Here is a 14,064-nt window from a genome sequence, read left to right on the forward strand (position 1 = left end):
GCCACCAAGTCTGTCTTATGCATAACAGGACTATCTACCCCTCAGCGCCTACAAACAAAGCCTGGTTCCTCCTTTTAATATATTTATTGTATTCCTTTCTCTAGGCTTGTTGTGTTGGCTAGAATGTCTGTGAAACTTGACTAGAAGCAACGACAGACATGTGCTGTTTCTGTTTCTGACTTTACTCGAATAAAGGGGCAGCAGTTTATCACAGCAATGGAGAACATGCACTGTGGAGGCGGACTGTTTGGGTTCGATCCCAGGGGCTGTGTAACGTTAGTCTCCTTTTGCTCACGTTTAAACTGGTGAATGATCAGGATGAGTTTACTCGCGTCCACTCCAAATTCCTGTTCTTACCTGGATGGTTTCTTCCAGGCGGTAGCACTCAAGGACCTGCAGCGTCTCTATAACCTGGTTTGGGTCGAACTGACACAACAGCTCAATGAACTGCTCCGTAACAGAGGGAGACATCTGCAACGACTCCTGATTTACGTGAATGCCTTCCCTGAAAACATAAATAGCAAAAGCATGGCATTATTTCATCACATCTATCATTAAGGTTACAGGTAAAAAGTATGTCAACCTTAAAAGCAAGACTCCCTTCTGGTGAAATAAAATCGTGAACTGAAAGTCTCACTTTTACTTAGGGTATTAGGGTGAACTGTGTATTATTTCAGACAGTCTAAATCACAACAGTTCTCAGTTTACAGTGAATAATTAAGGAAATAATATTCAGTGAAAGCTCCTCTAAATAAATACCAAAGTTGTACTGTTGCTCTGGAAGAAACAAAAATTAACCAATGATCCATGAATAACTCTGTGTATTAAACCATCTTCTAGTTTTACCAATTGTACCTACTATACTTCCGTCATAGCACCAATCACATCATGTTGTAACTACTTCTTTAATTATCTTTCTTATCTAAAGACTATAAACTCTTTGAGGATAGATACCAGACATCTTCTCACTAACAAATTTTTAAAGCCTGCAACAGTGCCCTACATGTTGTAAGGGTTATTTATGTGCTGCTAAAACAAATTAATAAAGTGGATGAATCGTAAGATACATAATATTCATATGTTCATTTATTTTGTATGTCAGCTAGTCACCAAAGCCCGCTATTCAGAACACCTACAACAAAAGCTAGAGATACTAGGGTGCCTGGGTGGCCCAGTCAGTAGAACATACAACTCTTGAGCTCAAGGTCATGAGTTCAACCCCTATGTTGGATGCAGTGCTTTCTTTAAAAAAAAAAAAAAAAAAGAAAAAGGCTAGAGAAATACAGAATTAGTTTTATCATGGTGGACACTCAACTACCAGTGGCTAAAAGGAACTATTCAGAAAATCAACTACTGCTCATTACAGGCCTACAAATCATCTTTAAAAGAAGGCTTCTGAGAGCCCTATCTTCCCTTCACCTCAACTAAAGCTCCTTATATAAAGAACTGGAATAGGGTTAGTAAGATACAAACATGCTCAGGAAAGTAGTTTTCTGAAGAAACATTAAGGCAGATGGTTTAAAGTATCATCTTCCAGCTTTTCTCCCACACAGAGAAGGACGGCATTTGTATGGCCCATCAGAGCAAAGTAAGATTGATCACAGGGGACTATGGATGCCCTATGAGCTGCCCCAAGAGCTGAGGGGATCAGTCTCTAGGCTCACCTGTAACTCGTGTGCAGCACACCAAAAGTCACAGGCGGGAATCTCTGGACTCAACAGAGAACAATTTAGGTTATAAATGTCCAATAAATGATGGTAAATAGCCCTCCTAGTTTTACCAGTATGAGACTTCAGTTACAGAAAGAGGAATTATATGTAGATATAGGAAGTCTTTCCTAAATTAAGAGCTTTGTGACACTCAGTCCCAACCAGAGATTGACTGATGAGCTCATTAATTAAGCTCTGCTGCTTGAGACTGTCAATACTTGCTGAAGGGCTAATTCAGTNGGCTGTAAATCTCAAGTTTCATTTCGTTATTTCACAGCTGCTTTTAATGAAGAATTTGGGTAGGCAACTAGTTATTCCTTAAGTACAGCATCACCTTAGTTCTTCCTATGTAACTTGAAAATTATCTTTTTTTTTAAGTGTCTAGGTTCCAACGACACTATAAACTCTAAGAGCAAAGACTGCTGCATTCAATGTCTCCCAACATTCACATAGTTTTGGCACATAGAAAATAAGCACTTGGGGGGCGCCTGGGTGGCTTAGTCGGTTAAGCGTCCAACTTTCGCTTAGGTCATGATCCCGCGGTTCGTGGGTTCGAGCCCCGCGTCGAGCTCTGTGCTGACTGCCAGCTCGGAGCCTGGAGCCTGTTTCAGTCTGTGACTCCCTCTCTCTCTGACCCTCCCCTGCTCACGCTGTCTCTCTCTCTCTCCTGGAAATAAATAAAGTATTAAAAAAAAAATTTAAAAAAAAAAGAAAAGAAAATAAGCACTTGGTAAATGTACACTGAATTGAACTGAACTGACTGGCAATAATGTGCTGGATTGCCTTCAAAAACAGGGAACCAAATACAGGATAGAGGGGTGCAAATGACAAGAACTAGGGCTATGAAGTCAGATTCAGCTATGAATGAATTCGGTCAGAAAGTTCTACATGGACCAAATAGAAAATGAACATGATAATCACAGGGGAATGATGGTTCTTTATGTAGGATCAAGGTTTTGTCTCAATAGAACATTCTCATGTAAAAGAAAAAGGGAATGCTAATCAATGATCCTTAACATTAAGGTGAACTGGTATACTTTTCAGATGTTTATGCCATATTATACCATTGTAGGTAGTGTTAATATTTTATCTACATCAGACTTCTGTTATTATGTCTTTCTTATAAATGCACGACTATGGAACAAATTAAGACTAGACCTAAGCATCTGCCAATAAATCCCAGTATTTAATGCTCTCCAGAACACATATTGACAAAACTCTTTACAAGTACTGAAGACGTGAATATGCATCAAACCAAGCAAATCACTCAGATGAATAGATTCTGATGCATTCATTTTTGAGGGAAATAATATGCCTGCTGGGAAATGATCAGGCAACATCAACATAATGAGAACTTTAATAAATAAACTAACACGAATGCATTTACACCCATTTCTGACTGCTGCTTATCAGTCTTGCACATAAATATAATTTGTTATAACCATTTCTCAAAGCTACTTCCATTACTCTTCTATTAGCTATCTGCTTTGCCAGTGTTAACTTTAATGTATCAAAAGTATATGTTTTAAACCTAAGCCTTATCTACTCTTTTGGGAATTTCTATTTTAATAACAGCAATGATATATAAGATATAAACACATATATAAAAGGTAGATTTTTACAAGGCACACACTAGGCTTTCTCTTGTCATTCTTTTTATTTCAAGTTTTTAATTAAATTCTAGTTAACATATATCATAATATTGGTTTCAGGAGTAGAATTAGGGATTGATCACTTACATATAACAACACCTAGTACTCATTCCATGAAGTGCCCTACTTTATACCCATCACCCACTTAGCCCATCTCCTGCCCATCTCCCTCCCTCAACCCTCAGTTTGTTCTCTATAGTTAAGAGTCTCTTATGGCTTGCTTTCATCTCTCTTTTTCCCCCTTTTGTTCACCTGTTTTGTTTCTTAAATTCCACATATGAGTGAAATAATGTGGTATTTGTCTTTCTCTGACTTATTTTGCTTAGTATATATACTCTAGCTCCATCTACATCACTGCAAATGGCAAAATTTCATTCTTTTTGATGGCTGAGTTATATTCCATTGTTCTTCTTTATCCATTCATCAGTCATTGGACACTTGGGCTCTTTCCATAGTTTGGCCATTGTTGATAATGCTGCTATAAATATTAGGGGTGCATGTGCCTCTTCAAATCAGTATTCTTGTAGCCTATGAGTAAATACCTAGTAGTATAACTGCTGGGTTATATAGGGTAGCTCCATTTTTCACTTTTTGAGGAAACTCCATACTGTTCTCCAGAGAACCCTCTTATGTAGAAGACAGTTCCCCTTACTCCACATCCTAACCAACATCCATTGTTTCCTATGTTGCTTCAAAAGAGAGCATGTGTATGCCTTGTGAAATACATGTACACCAACCATACCCAGAAATTCAGGCTGGGGAAAACATTCACACTTACTCAGGTTGTGAAAATAATTTAAAATTATGATCTTATACATTTGGCTGTTCCTGGGAAGAATAAACTATGTTTCACTTTTGAATAAATGACATCATTAAAATGACTCTAAAATTAAATGCTGATAAAAATATTTGAAAAAATAAATGTTGTGGGGAGATGAAAAAAAGTCTGGTCTAGTCTCTCCCCTTCACTCTAAATATTGCACAAAAATAGGCCAGTCTAGACTACTCTAGATTTCTGAGGGAGAGAATTTCACAATCTCCCTGTAACATGTATTGACAATTTAGGGCCACCTCAGCTTAGCCTAAATCCTGACTGCTTGAATTCTCTGCTCATCCCCATATAACCAGTCCTTAGAGGGAGTGGCATACTGATGACTGCTTGGTACCTTTTAGACTGAAAACTCAAACACATGGTTCACAACACACAAGAGTAAAGACAATTATTTTCCATGGAGTTTTCATTCTAATCAAGTTGTTTTACAAGGTTAAGCTGAGCTTCTAGCTTTCCATTTTACATTCCATGTTAAAAATGTCACAATGTAATCCCATGTCCTTTGAACAAAACATAAATGAATGTGACAATCGGCCTGAAAAACACTTTAAGTGGCATTATTACAGGCAGCAGAGACAGTACTACAAAATACGTATGGAATTGTAACAACAGTAATGTCCCACAAACCAGACAGGAGACTGGCTTAGGCTGAAACCCGTCCTGTTGCAAGAAGGAACACAACAGTGTGACTCTCCATGACGGCTAAGTCAGGCAGGGCTGACAGTATCCCTCATGTGGAACAGCCACACTCCCTTATCAACTTTTATGAGGTGCAGACCAAAGCAGACAAAGGCACCATTCTGTCTAACGGCAAAGATTCTGCCACATCAAATCAATGTAACAGCAGATGTCATTTAGGTCTTCAGGGGACTTGTTCACTTTCCATTTCCCTAGTCTGATACTAGCGTCTAAAATGTCCTCCGCAGATCTTAATATAATTTTTTGTTATCTCTCTGATATTCACAAAAGAGAAAGTGTATTGTTTTGAATGTTCTCCTGCATAAAGAGGTAAAATTGGCTTTTAAAAGCTAACAGAAATAAGAGCCTAATGATTGTCATAGAAAAATAATTTGGTTCCATAACCTTATCGAGTATAAAGTGTACCCGGGGATGCCTGCGTGGCTTAGTCAGTTGAGTGCCTGACTCCTGATTTTGGTTCAGGTCATGATCTCGCAATCCGTGTGGAGCCTGCTTGGCAGTCTCTCCCTCTCTCTGCGCCACCCCCACTTACACACTCTCTCCTCCAAAATAAACATAAAAAAAAAAAATAAAGTGTACCTGGATCATTCCCATGTTGTACAGACTTCAGTTAGATCTCACAGGGTAAGCTAAAATGACGTTTCCAAAATACCACTATTCAAAATGGTAATAAGAAGAATGCTGAGGTTATTTGTAACATGTACTTTCTTCCTACTGCAAAGCTTTGCTAACACTAAAATCTGCCAGTGATCCCTCTAGTAAGAACTGTCTTAATGTGGCCTAATTCAAAGAAAGACTAGGAAGGTGCAGGTGCTGCCACCTCAGCAAAATACCTAAATGAGGACATTTTTAGGTCTGGATGAGACACCTGATGCCATTCTCTCCGTCAGTGATAGACGGAACTGGAGAGACAAAAGAGATGCAGCTCTGTGACCCCACCTCAGAGACATTCTTTCAGCAGTTTTCAGAAGTAGTTTTTGAACTGACACTGGGTCAGACTACATACATCTAATATGATATCCACGTATAATTCTGAACATATATAGAACAGAGACATTTAGTTTCTGGTCTGGCATGTAAAGAGCTTGAAAGTTAACAGCTCCATCCTCACAGGAAAAATGCTGAGCAAACAGAAAATCAACAACTCTTCTTCCATCTACCTGAGAGCTGAGGTCACAGGGCCAGCTGTCACCTGTGCATTATAGAGCAACAGACAAGTGGGTATGAATGATCACAGCCTATGGAGCAGAAGCCACCGCCGCTGGAGCTGGTACTGACTGGGGTAGGAAAACTTCAATCGTAAATGACAAAATGTCAGAGATTCAGTGTAGACGAACTGAAGAATTAAATATTCTAGGGGGCCAAGTCTTGCAGGGAGCTTCCCTTACTTTCATGAATTTTATCTCGAGGAGCCACCAGCTTCTCATTGTGAAGACTGGAGAAAAATCCAGTCATGCTTCCAGTAGCAGAGAGGAGAAAAGGGGCCATTTAAAAATACTTCCAGAGCATTCTGTTCTTCTTAACAAGGCCTGCTATGGACTCAATTATGTCCCCTGCAAATTCATATGTTGAAGTCCTAACTTCCAGTATCTCACAATGTGACCTTATTTGGAAATAGAACTTTGTAGATGTAATTAGTTAAAATGAAGTTACACTGGAGTAGGGTGGACTCATAATCCAACATAGCCAGCATCCTTAAAAGAAGGGGAAATTTTGACATAAACATACATAAAGGAAGAATGAGTGTGAAAATGAAGGCTGGAATCAGGATGATGCTTCCACAAGCTAAGGAATGACCAAGATTGCCAGCAAATGACCCGAAACTAGAAGAGGAACACGGAACAGACTTTCTCACAACCCTCCCAACACTTGATCTTGGACTTCTAGCCTCCACAACAGAGACAATAAATTTTTGTTGTTTAAGCCACACAGTTGTGGTGCTTTGCGAGGGCAGCCCTCGCAAAGTAATACAACTACCCTCCAGAGAAACTATTTTACCAGAGCCTAACCAAGCTGAAGGAAAAGAAATAACCACATCCAACCCTCTCTAGCCTTCCAGTCTCACTTAAAGGGGTGCCACAGGGCTACTGAGAAGTACTTGGGATGGTCACTGCCAGAGACACAACTCAGCAAGAGTGAACATGATCACAACACTGAAGAATGTTTCCCGTCCACCACACCTCATCACTACATCAATAGGGCATGCCTATATAATAACAGGGGGAAAGAACTATGCAGCTCAGACTTTAGGAAAAGTCTCTAGGTAACTCCAAAGACAACCAGAGAGAGAAAACAAGGACATCGTAACTTTCACCGTCAGACAACCACAGCTATAGCAAACAGTAGGCAAAGCCTCACACCTAGACAAATAAGCATAGGACTTCATACCAAAGGCCTATTTGCCACAGTTCCTTTTATGCAGTACATCATCTCTAGCCTTCCATACAAAGTTACAAAACAACCTAAAAAAACAAAAACAAAAAATACAGTTTGAAGAGATTCAGTAAGCATCAGAACCAAACTCAAATATGCCAGAAATGTTGGATTTATTAGATGGGAATTTAAAACGTATGATCAATATGCTGGGGGCCCTTAATGGAAAAAGCGACAACACGTAAATACAGATAGATGGGTATAATAAGCAGAGAAATGTTAATTCTAAGAAAGGATCAAAAGAAAATGCTAAAAACAAAAAAACACTGAATAAAATGAAGAATGCCTCTGATGGCCTCATCAAGAGCCTGGATATAGTTGAGGAAAAAATCAGAGAGTGAGCTTCTAGGTGTGTCAATAACATGTCAATAGAAATTCCCAAACTGTAATACAAAGAGAAAAGAAACTTGAGGGCAGGAGGACCTGAAAGAGAATATCCAAAAACTGTGGCACAAATATAAAGGGTAACACCAGAAGGAGAAGAAAGAGAAAACGGGAAAGAAATATTTGCATAGCAATAATGATTGAGAATTTTCCCAAATTAATGACTGATATCAAACTACTGATTCAAGAACCTCAGAGAACACCGAAGAGGACAAACAGCAAAAATCTACACCTACGCATATTATATTCAAACTGCAGAAAATCAAAGAAAAAGAGAAAATCTTAAAAGAAGTTAGAGGGAAGGAAAACACTTTACCTATGGAGGCATAAGGATAAGAATACACTACACTTCTCTCTATAAACCATGCAAGCAAGGAGAGAGTAAAGTGTTGGAAGAAAAAAACCCACCAAACTAGAATTGTGTATTCAGGAAAATTATGTCTCAAAGGTGAAGGAGAAATACTTTCTGAGACAAACAAAAATTCTGAGAATATGTCGTCAGTAGACTTGCCTTTCAAGAAATGTTAGTTCTTCAGAAGGAAGAAAAGTGATATAGGTCATAAATCTGGATCTAAAGAGCATTAGAGAAGGAATAAATTAAGGTAAAATAAATGTTTTAGTTTTCTTATTCTTAACCAATCTAACAGAAAACAATTTGTCCAAAAGAATAATAATTACAATGTATTCAGTGATTATAGTTTATGGGTAAGTGAATGTCAGCAATGTTAAAAGGGACAAAAGGGAAGAATTAGGAATCCTTTGTTATAAGGTACTGATACTATGCATAAAGTACTATAGTGTTATCTGCCACTGGACTTGGATTAGTTATAAATGTGCATTGTCAATTGAAAGGCAACCACTGAAAAAAGTAAAAAAAGAAATATAATCGATATACTAAGAAAAGAGAAAAAATGGAATCATATAAAATGTTCAATTAAAACCAAAAGCAGAAAAGTAGAATACAAAGAAAGAAAGAAAGAAAGAAAGAAAGAAAGAAAGAAAGAAAGAAAGAGAAAGAAAACAAGGGCAATGAAAGCAATAAATAAAAAATAGTAACATAAATGGAAAAGAAAGGGTAGGATTACAAAAATCACACCAAACCTTAAGATGTGTCTTTTTCAATTGAAAATAGAAAAAAAAAAACCAGGTATCTGGAAAGACTTCTTTAAATATACATGAAGCAATTTTTTATTAAAAAAAAAACTGTAATTAATGTGGCATTTATATCTTAGTTTTGTTTCAAGAATTTTAAAAGCAAAGAGCAGACCCTTCCAAACTATTTATAATTGCTCTCATATTTATTATTAACATAAGCAAATCCATGGGGGCAAAGAATATAGCGAACGTTAAGCTACCTGTCTACAGATCGGTCTACATCTGTATATGTCCTCTTATCATTCAATCATACACACAGATGGTATGTGTGCAAACTAATGTTGCAGGGTTTTTTTTTCCAGATTAGCATTATTTTTTACATTCACATTGCCATGTTTGCCAATTTGGTATTCAATTATACTCATATACCTTAGTATTTAGTCACCTCCCCATCCTCTTTTTTAAATAGCTTTTTCACTATGTAAATGCTAATACAGGTATTTTAATATTAACTACATTTTTTTCACAGTATTTTCTTAAAGTATTTTTGAAAATTCAAACACTGGATCAAAGCACATGTTAACTTTTAGAGCTCTTAATAATATATTAAGTTATATACAGATATAGATGTGTATATATACATAAAGTGCATATATTAGACTGTTCTCAAGAAAACAAAGTAGACTGAGGAACACATATGCAAAGGAAGAAATGACAGCACGCAGTGCCCCCTCTAATCAAACAGGTCAGTATTGGGGAGAAATAAAGGGGCAAAGAGAAATGGAGAAAGGAAGAAAATGAAGCCGGACAGAAAGGCCATGAGGAGTTTGTATTTTGCCTTGGATAATGGAAGTGGAAAGAACTTTGAGAAGAACCCTGCCTGTTTGAAACACAAGGAGAATTAGGAAGGCTGGCTGGGGCCAGCAGCGGGGGGATCAGGAGACACATACTGTGCGCCTGAACCAGGGCAGCGGGCCACAGGGTAGAGGTCATGACTGGTTCTGTGTGGTATGGCTAAGGCAGAGTGGAGTAGGTAAAGCAAAGTGAAGAATCCGTCATCACACAAAATTTTATTTAAGACACTTAAACATAGTTGCCTGCTTACTTGTCTATTTCTTCCATTAGAATGTAAATTCTGTCAAGGCAGGGTCCCATCTTACTCACTATTTTATCTTCCATGCCTGTCAGTGTGCTTAGCATGCTGTAGTTACTCAGTAAATTGTTAAATGAAATAAATGGGTGGATAATGCCATTTGCTGGGAGAGAAAATAAAAAAGAAGAAAGAGGTTTGGACTGAGAAAAAGTGAGTATAATAGTGAGCCATTTCAACCTCTAGTGCAGTGCTTAGCAGACAGCAATTTCATTACAAAGAATTACTGATTACAAGAATAAAGAAATAAATGCATGCAGGCTATTTTCTTTCTTTCCCCTTTCCTTCCTCCTTCTCTCCCTCTATTATCTACCTACCTATCTGAAAAGATCTGGAAATTAGGAAATGATTAGGATTTAAAAGGTTTAATCTGAGCTCTGGCAAAGTACTAACCAAAGATACTGAAGGGTTCAGAACAAGTTTCCTCAAAATGTGCCACTTTGGCACATGAACAGTTTCTAGCTGATGGCAATCAAGACCCTGTGAGTTCAAGAGAAACTTTTGCCCCTCCATTAACTGACATGAAAATCTTGGGGTTTGGAGCAAATGGTCAAGAAAGAAACCTTGAGGTGTCTTCGGTAGAGATAGAGAATAAAGCAAAGTTTCCAAAGCAATTTCTACTTGTTAAAGGACACTTAACAGAATCCTGGAGATTGGGTTAATATTAAGATAAGGTTGCCTTTTGCCCTCAGCAAAATATTAACACCGAGGCAGCCGAGTTCCTGGAGGAAGGTCACTCGACCTGTCTCACGGACTTGTCAATGGGCTGTAAATTGTACGGAAATTTGAATTTTTCTTTTACCTTTGTTCCCCACATCATAAACTATGTAAAAGAATCTAAATTGGGAGCCTTTCCCAGAATAAGCCTTACTATCAGAGATAAATTTTATCTGAAGTCACCCATCTGTACCGCAGGGCAAGTACCTAAATACCTAACATCTGCTCTTCTTCTTGCCCTGTGAATTGCCCTCCTCCCCTCTGAAGCCCCAGACCCCTATCCCATTCCTTAGCTCAGGATGGCATATACATCTCACTTTACCTTTCTGTCTTTGAAACTCTCATGTATGTGGGGTTTCTATACATATGAAATTAAATTTGGCTTTCTTGTGTTCATCTGTCTCATCTGAATTTGATTTTTAATCTAGTCAGAAGAACCTCTGAAGGGTAGAGAAAAATTTACCCTAACAATATGATATCTGGTGGTATGTCCAGCCAACCTGATAGGCACTCAGTGAAGGAGAAATGAATTTTCCTATGTCAAAGTTCTTGAACAAACTGTTCTAATTTTTTATTTTGAAATATGCTATTTCAACACTGAGGGTCAATATCTTATTTTTTTTAAATGTGTATTTATTTTTGAGAGAGAGACAGAGCATTCACAGCGGAGGGGTAGAGAGAGACAGACAGACAGAATCCGAAGCAGGCTCCAGGCTGAGCTGTCAGCACAAAGCTTGACAAGGGGGTCTAACTCATGAACCGTGGGATCATGACCTGAGCTGAAGTCAAACAATTAGCAGACTGAGACACCCAGGTGCCAAGAGAGTGAACATCTTAAAATATCCCCTCAAAATTATCCACAGAAACACTGACAGGTTCAACTTAAATTCAATGTATAACCATTTCCATAATGTATGTTTTGCTCCTTGGCAAAGCTACTCATTTTATTAGCAATGCTCAATTTTTACTTTATTTTGATTAAATATTAGAAATACAATGTGATTTTTATTTCCTACAAAAAAATCATAACATGTGTTTCAGAGGCCTCCAGGACATGGTTAACAAAGGCTAAATTGACATTACCAAGAGAAGTGTACTGAGGAAAATATTGTGAATATAAATATACTTGCACATCTTCTTTACTCCTTACGCAAGCTCACAGCCCCACAAAAACTATCAGTGTCCTTTTGTATTCTCCTTCAAGCATTCCCACTGCACAAAAGGCCTACATCTGGATGTAAATATATCAGGAGAACTCCCATGAGAATTCTCAGCCAGCAGGAGTGCACACAGTGAGTGGGGGTGGGGTGGGCTTTCTGTAGCAGCTGTCCCAAAGAAGAGAATTGGAAGAGAATGCAAATCCTTTCTCTCCCAAGCTGCTGGCCTCAATTCAGGCAAGACATTTGCTTCAGTAGGATTAGCTCCCCCACCAAAAATCTACCTAATCTTTCTATGTACAGATGCCACCAATATCTTCATAGGTCAATTAATTCTACTGAGGACATTAGTTACATAGCAAAGATAACATAAAGAAATTGAATAAAGGCAATAGACAAATATACCTAAGAATTCAACTAGATGATTTGTCCCTTTAAAAATGCTACTGACAAAACAGAAATCTACTCCGTCATAAACAACTCAATGAATACTCAAAAATGTTAAATCAAATATTCATAAATATGCATATACACATATATTTACACACACACACACACACACACACACACACGAATACTGAGGCTATTAACTTAGGCTTTGAGGGCAAAAGTAAAAACAAGCAATATTCTGACATGACACACACAAACACACAGTCTTCATCTGAAAATGACTGTTCTCTTTCATTTTCCTTACTTGCCAGAATGCTGCTAAAAGTGCTTCATGGGTGATGAGGGGAGAACCTGGCTGTTAAAAAAAAGTCTGTTGCTTAAGAAAACAAAGGGAAGAATCAAAGGCAAAAACAGTCTTCACTGTCTGCCAGTGAAAACTGCCAGGCAGGGCCAGTCTCCCTATATTTGATGCTCTTTTTCCTCTAAGTGTTTTTTCCATACTCCCTTATTTCCCAGAATGTGACAAGACTCTAATCCCCCACTTTGGTTTTTCAGGTTAGTCAACAAGCATACTTATGTAAAAAGGCTAAAATGTGATGGACAATCAGTCATTCAGAGTAATGACTATATTGATATTTATATTGCCTAATACTAGTGTTTTTTTATTTAAAAAAGTAAGATTTGGTCAATATCATCTTCTATATTTTATTACATGTGAGAAAAGGCCAAGCTCCAAGCTGAACTTCCTCTGTCCTCCTAGCTTGAATCTCCCCAGGTAGGATGATTGGGGAAAAAGGACTTGATCAAATAAAGTATCCTATGGGAAGAGGCTCCAGGTGCTAGGAGAAGAGATCTGACACAAGAGAGGAACAGAAGGAACTCTACCATCAGAAAAGGGATGCATGGATCCCAAAGAAAGGGCTGGGACTGAATGCCTCCTTCGTTGGCCTGCCCAGAACTCTGACCTCTCTCTCACATCTCTGTCCCCAGCTCTCCCCATCCTTTTTCCCACCAACTCCCAACTCCGATCTAAGACGTTTTCATCAGTTAAGTCCAGAAGTAGACGTGGGCCCATACTGGCTCTGAGGGAGAGCCGAATGATTAATAGAAATTTAAAAAAAAAAAAAAAGGTATCTAGCTTCAGTGATATTCTGAGAATAGGGAGTTAAAACACAGATAATTTGATGTCCATCAACTGATGAATGGATAAAGATGTATATATAAAAAATGGAATATTGCTAGCGAATCAAAAAGTATGAAATATTGCCATCTGCAACAACGTGAATGGAACTAGAGTGTATTATGATAAGTGAAGTCAGTCAGAGAAAGATAAATACCAAATGATTTCACTCATATGTCTCCTAAGTGGAATTTAAGAAACACAATAGATAAACACAGGGAAAGGGAAGGAAAAGTAAGATAAAAGCAAGGAGGGAGGCAAACCATAAGAGACTCTTAAATACAGAGAACAAACTGAGGGTTGCTGGAGGGGAGGTGGATGGGAGGACGGGCTAGATGGGTGATGAGCACTAAGAAGGGCATCGTTGGGATGAGCGCTGGGCGCTATATGGAAGTGATGAATCACTGGGTTCTACTCCTGAAACCAATACTAACCCGTACATTAACTAATTTGAATTTAAATTAAAAAACAACAAAACGTAGATAATTTGAAAATGTCTTGAACACGGGTGCTGGCGTACACAGTCAGACTGGTTTTCTAAACATCTGTGTATGCACATTTGGATGACTGAATTTAAATGCAGCATAGCATGCTCTAGATTTAAATAACTGAGATTTCAAAAATTAGTACAATCAACAAAACTACTGGCATTTTGGTATGTAAAAA

The 14,064-nt window shown here is 38.1% G+C and overlaps 1 protein-coding gene across 1 annotated transcript in view; it reads right to left on the reverse strand.

The window, feature by feature from the left end:
- VPS8 (VPS8 subunit of CORVET complex) overlaps positions 1-14,064 on the reverse strand; it is a 259,051-nt gene that overhangs the window by 100,874 nt on the left and 144,113 nt on the right. The window contains exon 36 of the mRNA XM_077754439.1: positions 358-505. Coding sequence (XP_077610565.1) covers positions 358-505 — 148 coding nt within the window. The remainder of the gene's footprint in view (positions 1-357; positions 506-14,064) is intronic.

The sequence above is a fragment of the Crocuta crocuta genome, unplaced genomic scaffold, assembly GCF_008692635.1.
Source record: "Crocuta crocuta isolate KB4526 unplaced genomic scaffold, BGI_CrCroc_1.0 scaffold70, whole genome shotgun sequence".
NCBI lineage: Eukaryota > Metazoa > Chordata > Mammalia > Carnivora > Hyaenidae > Crocuta > Crocuta crocuta.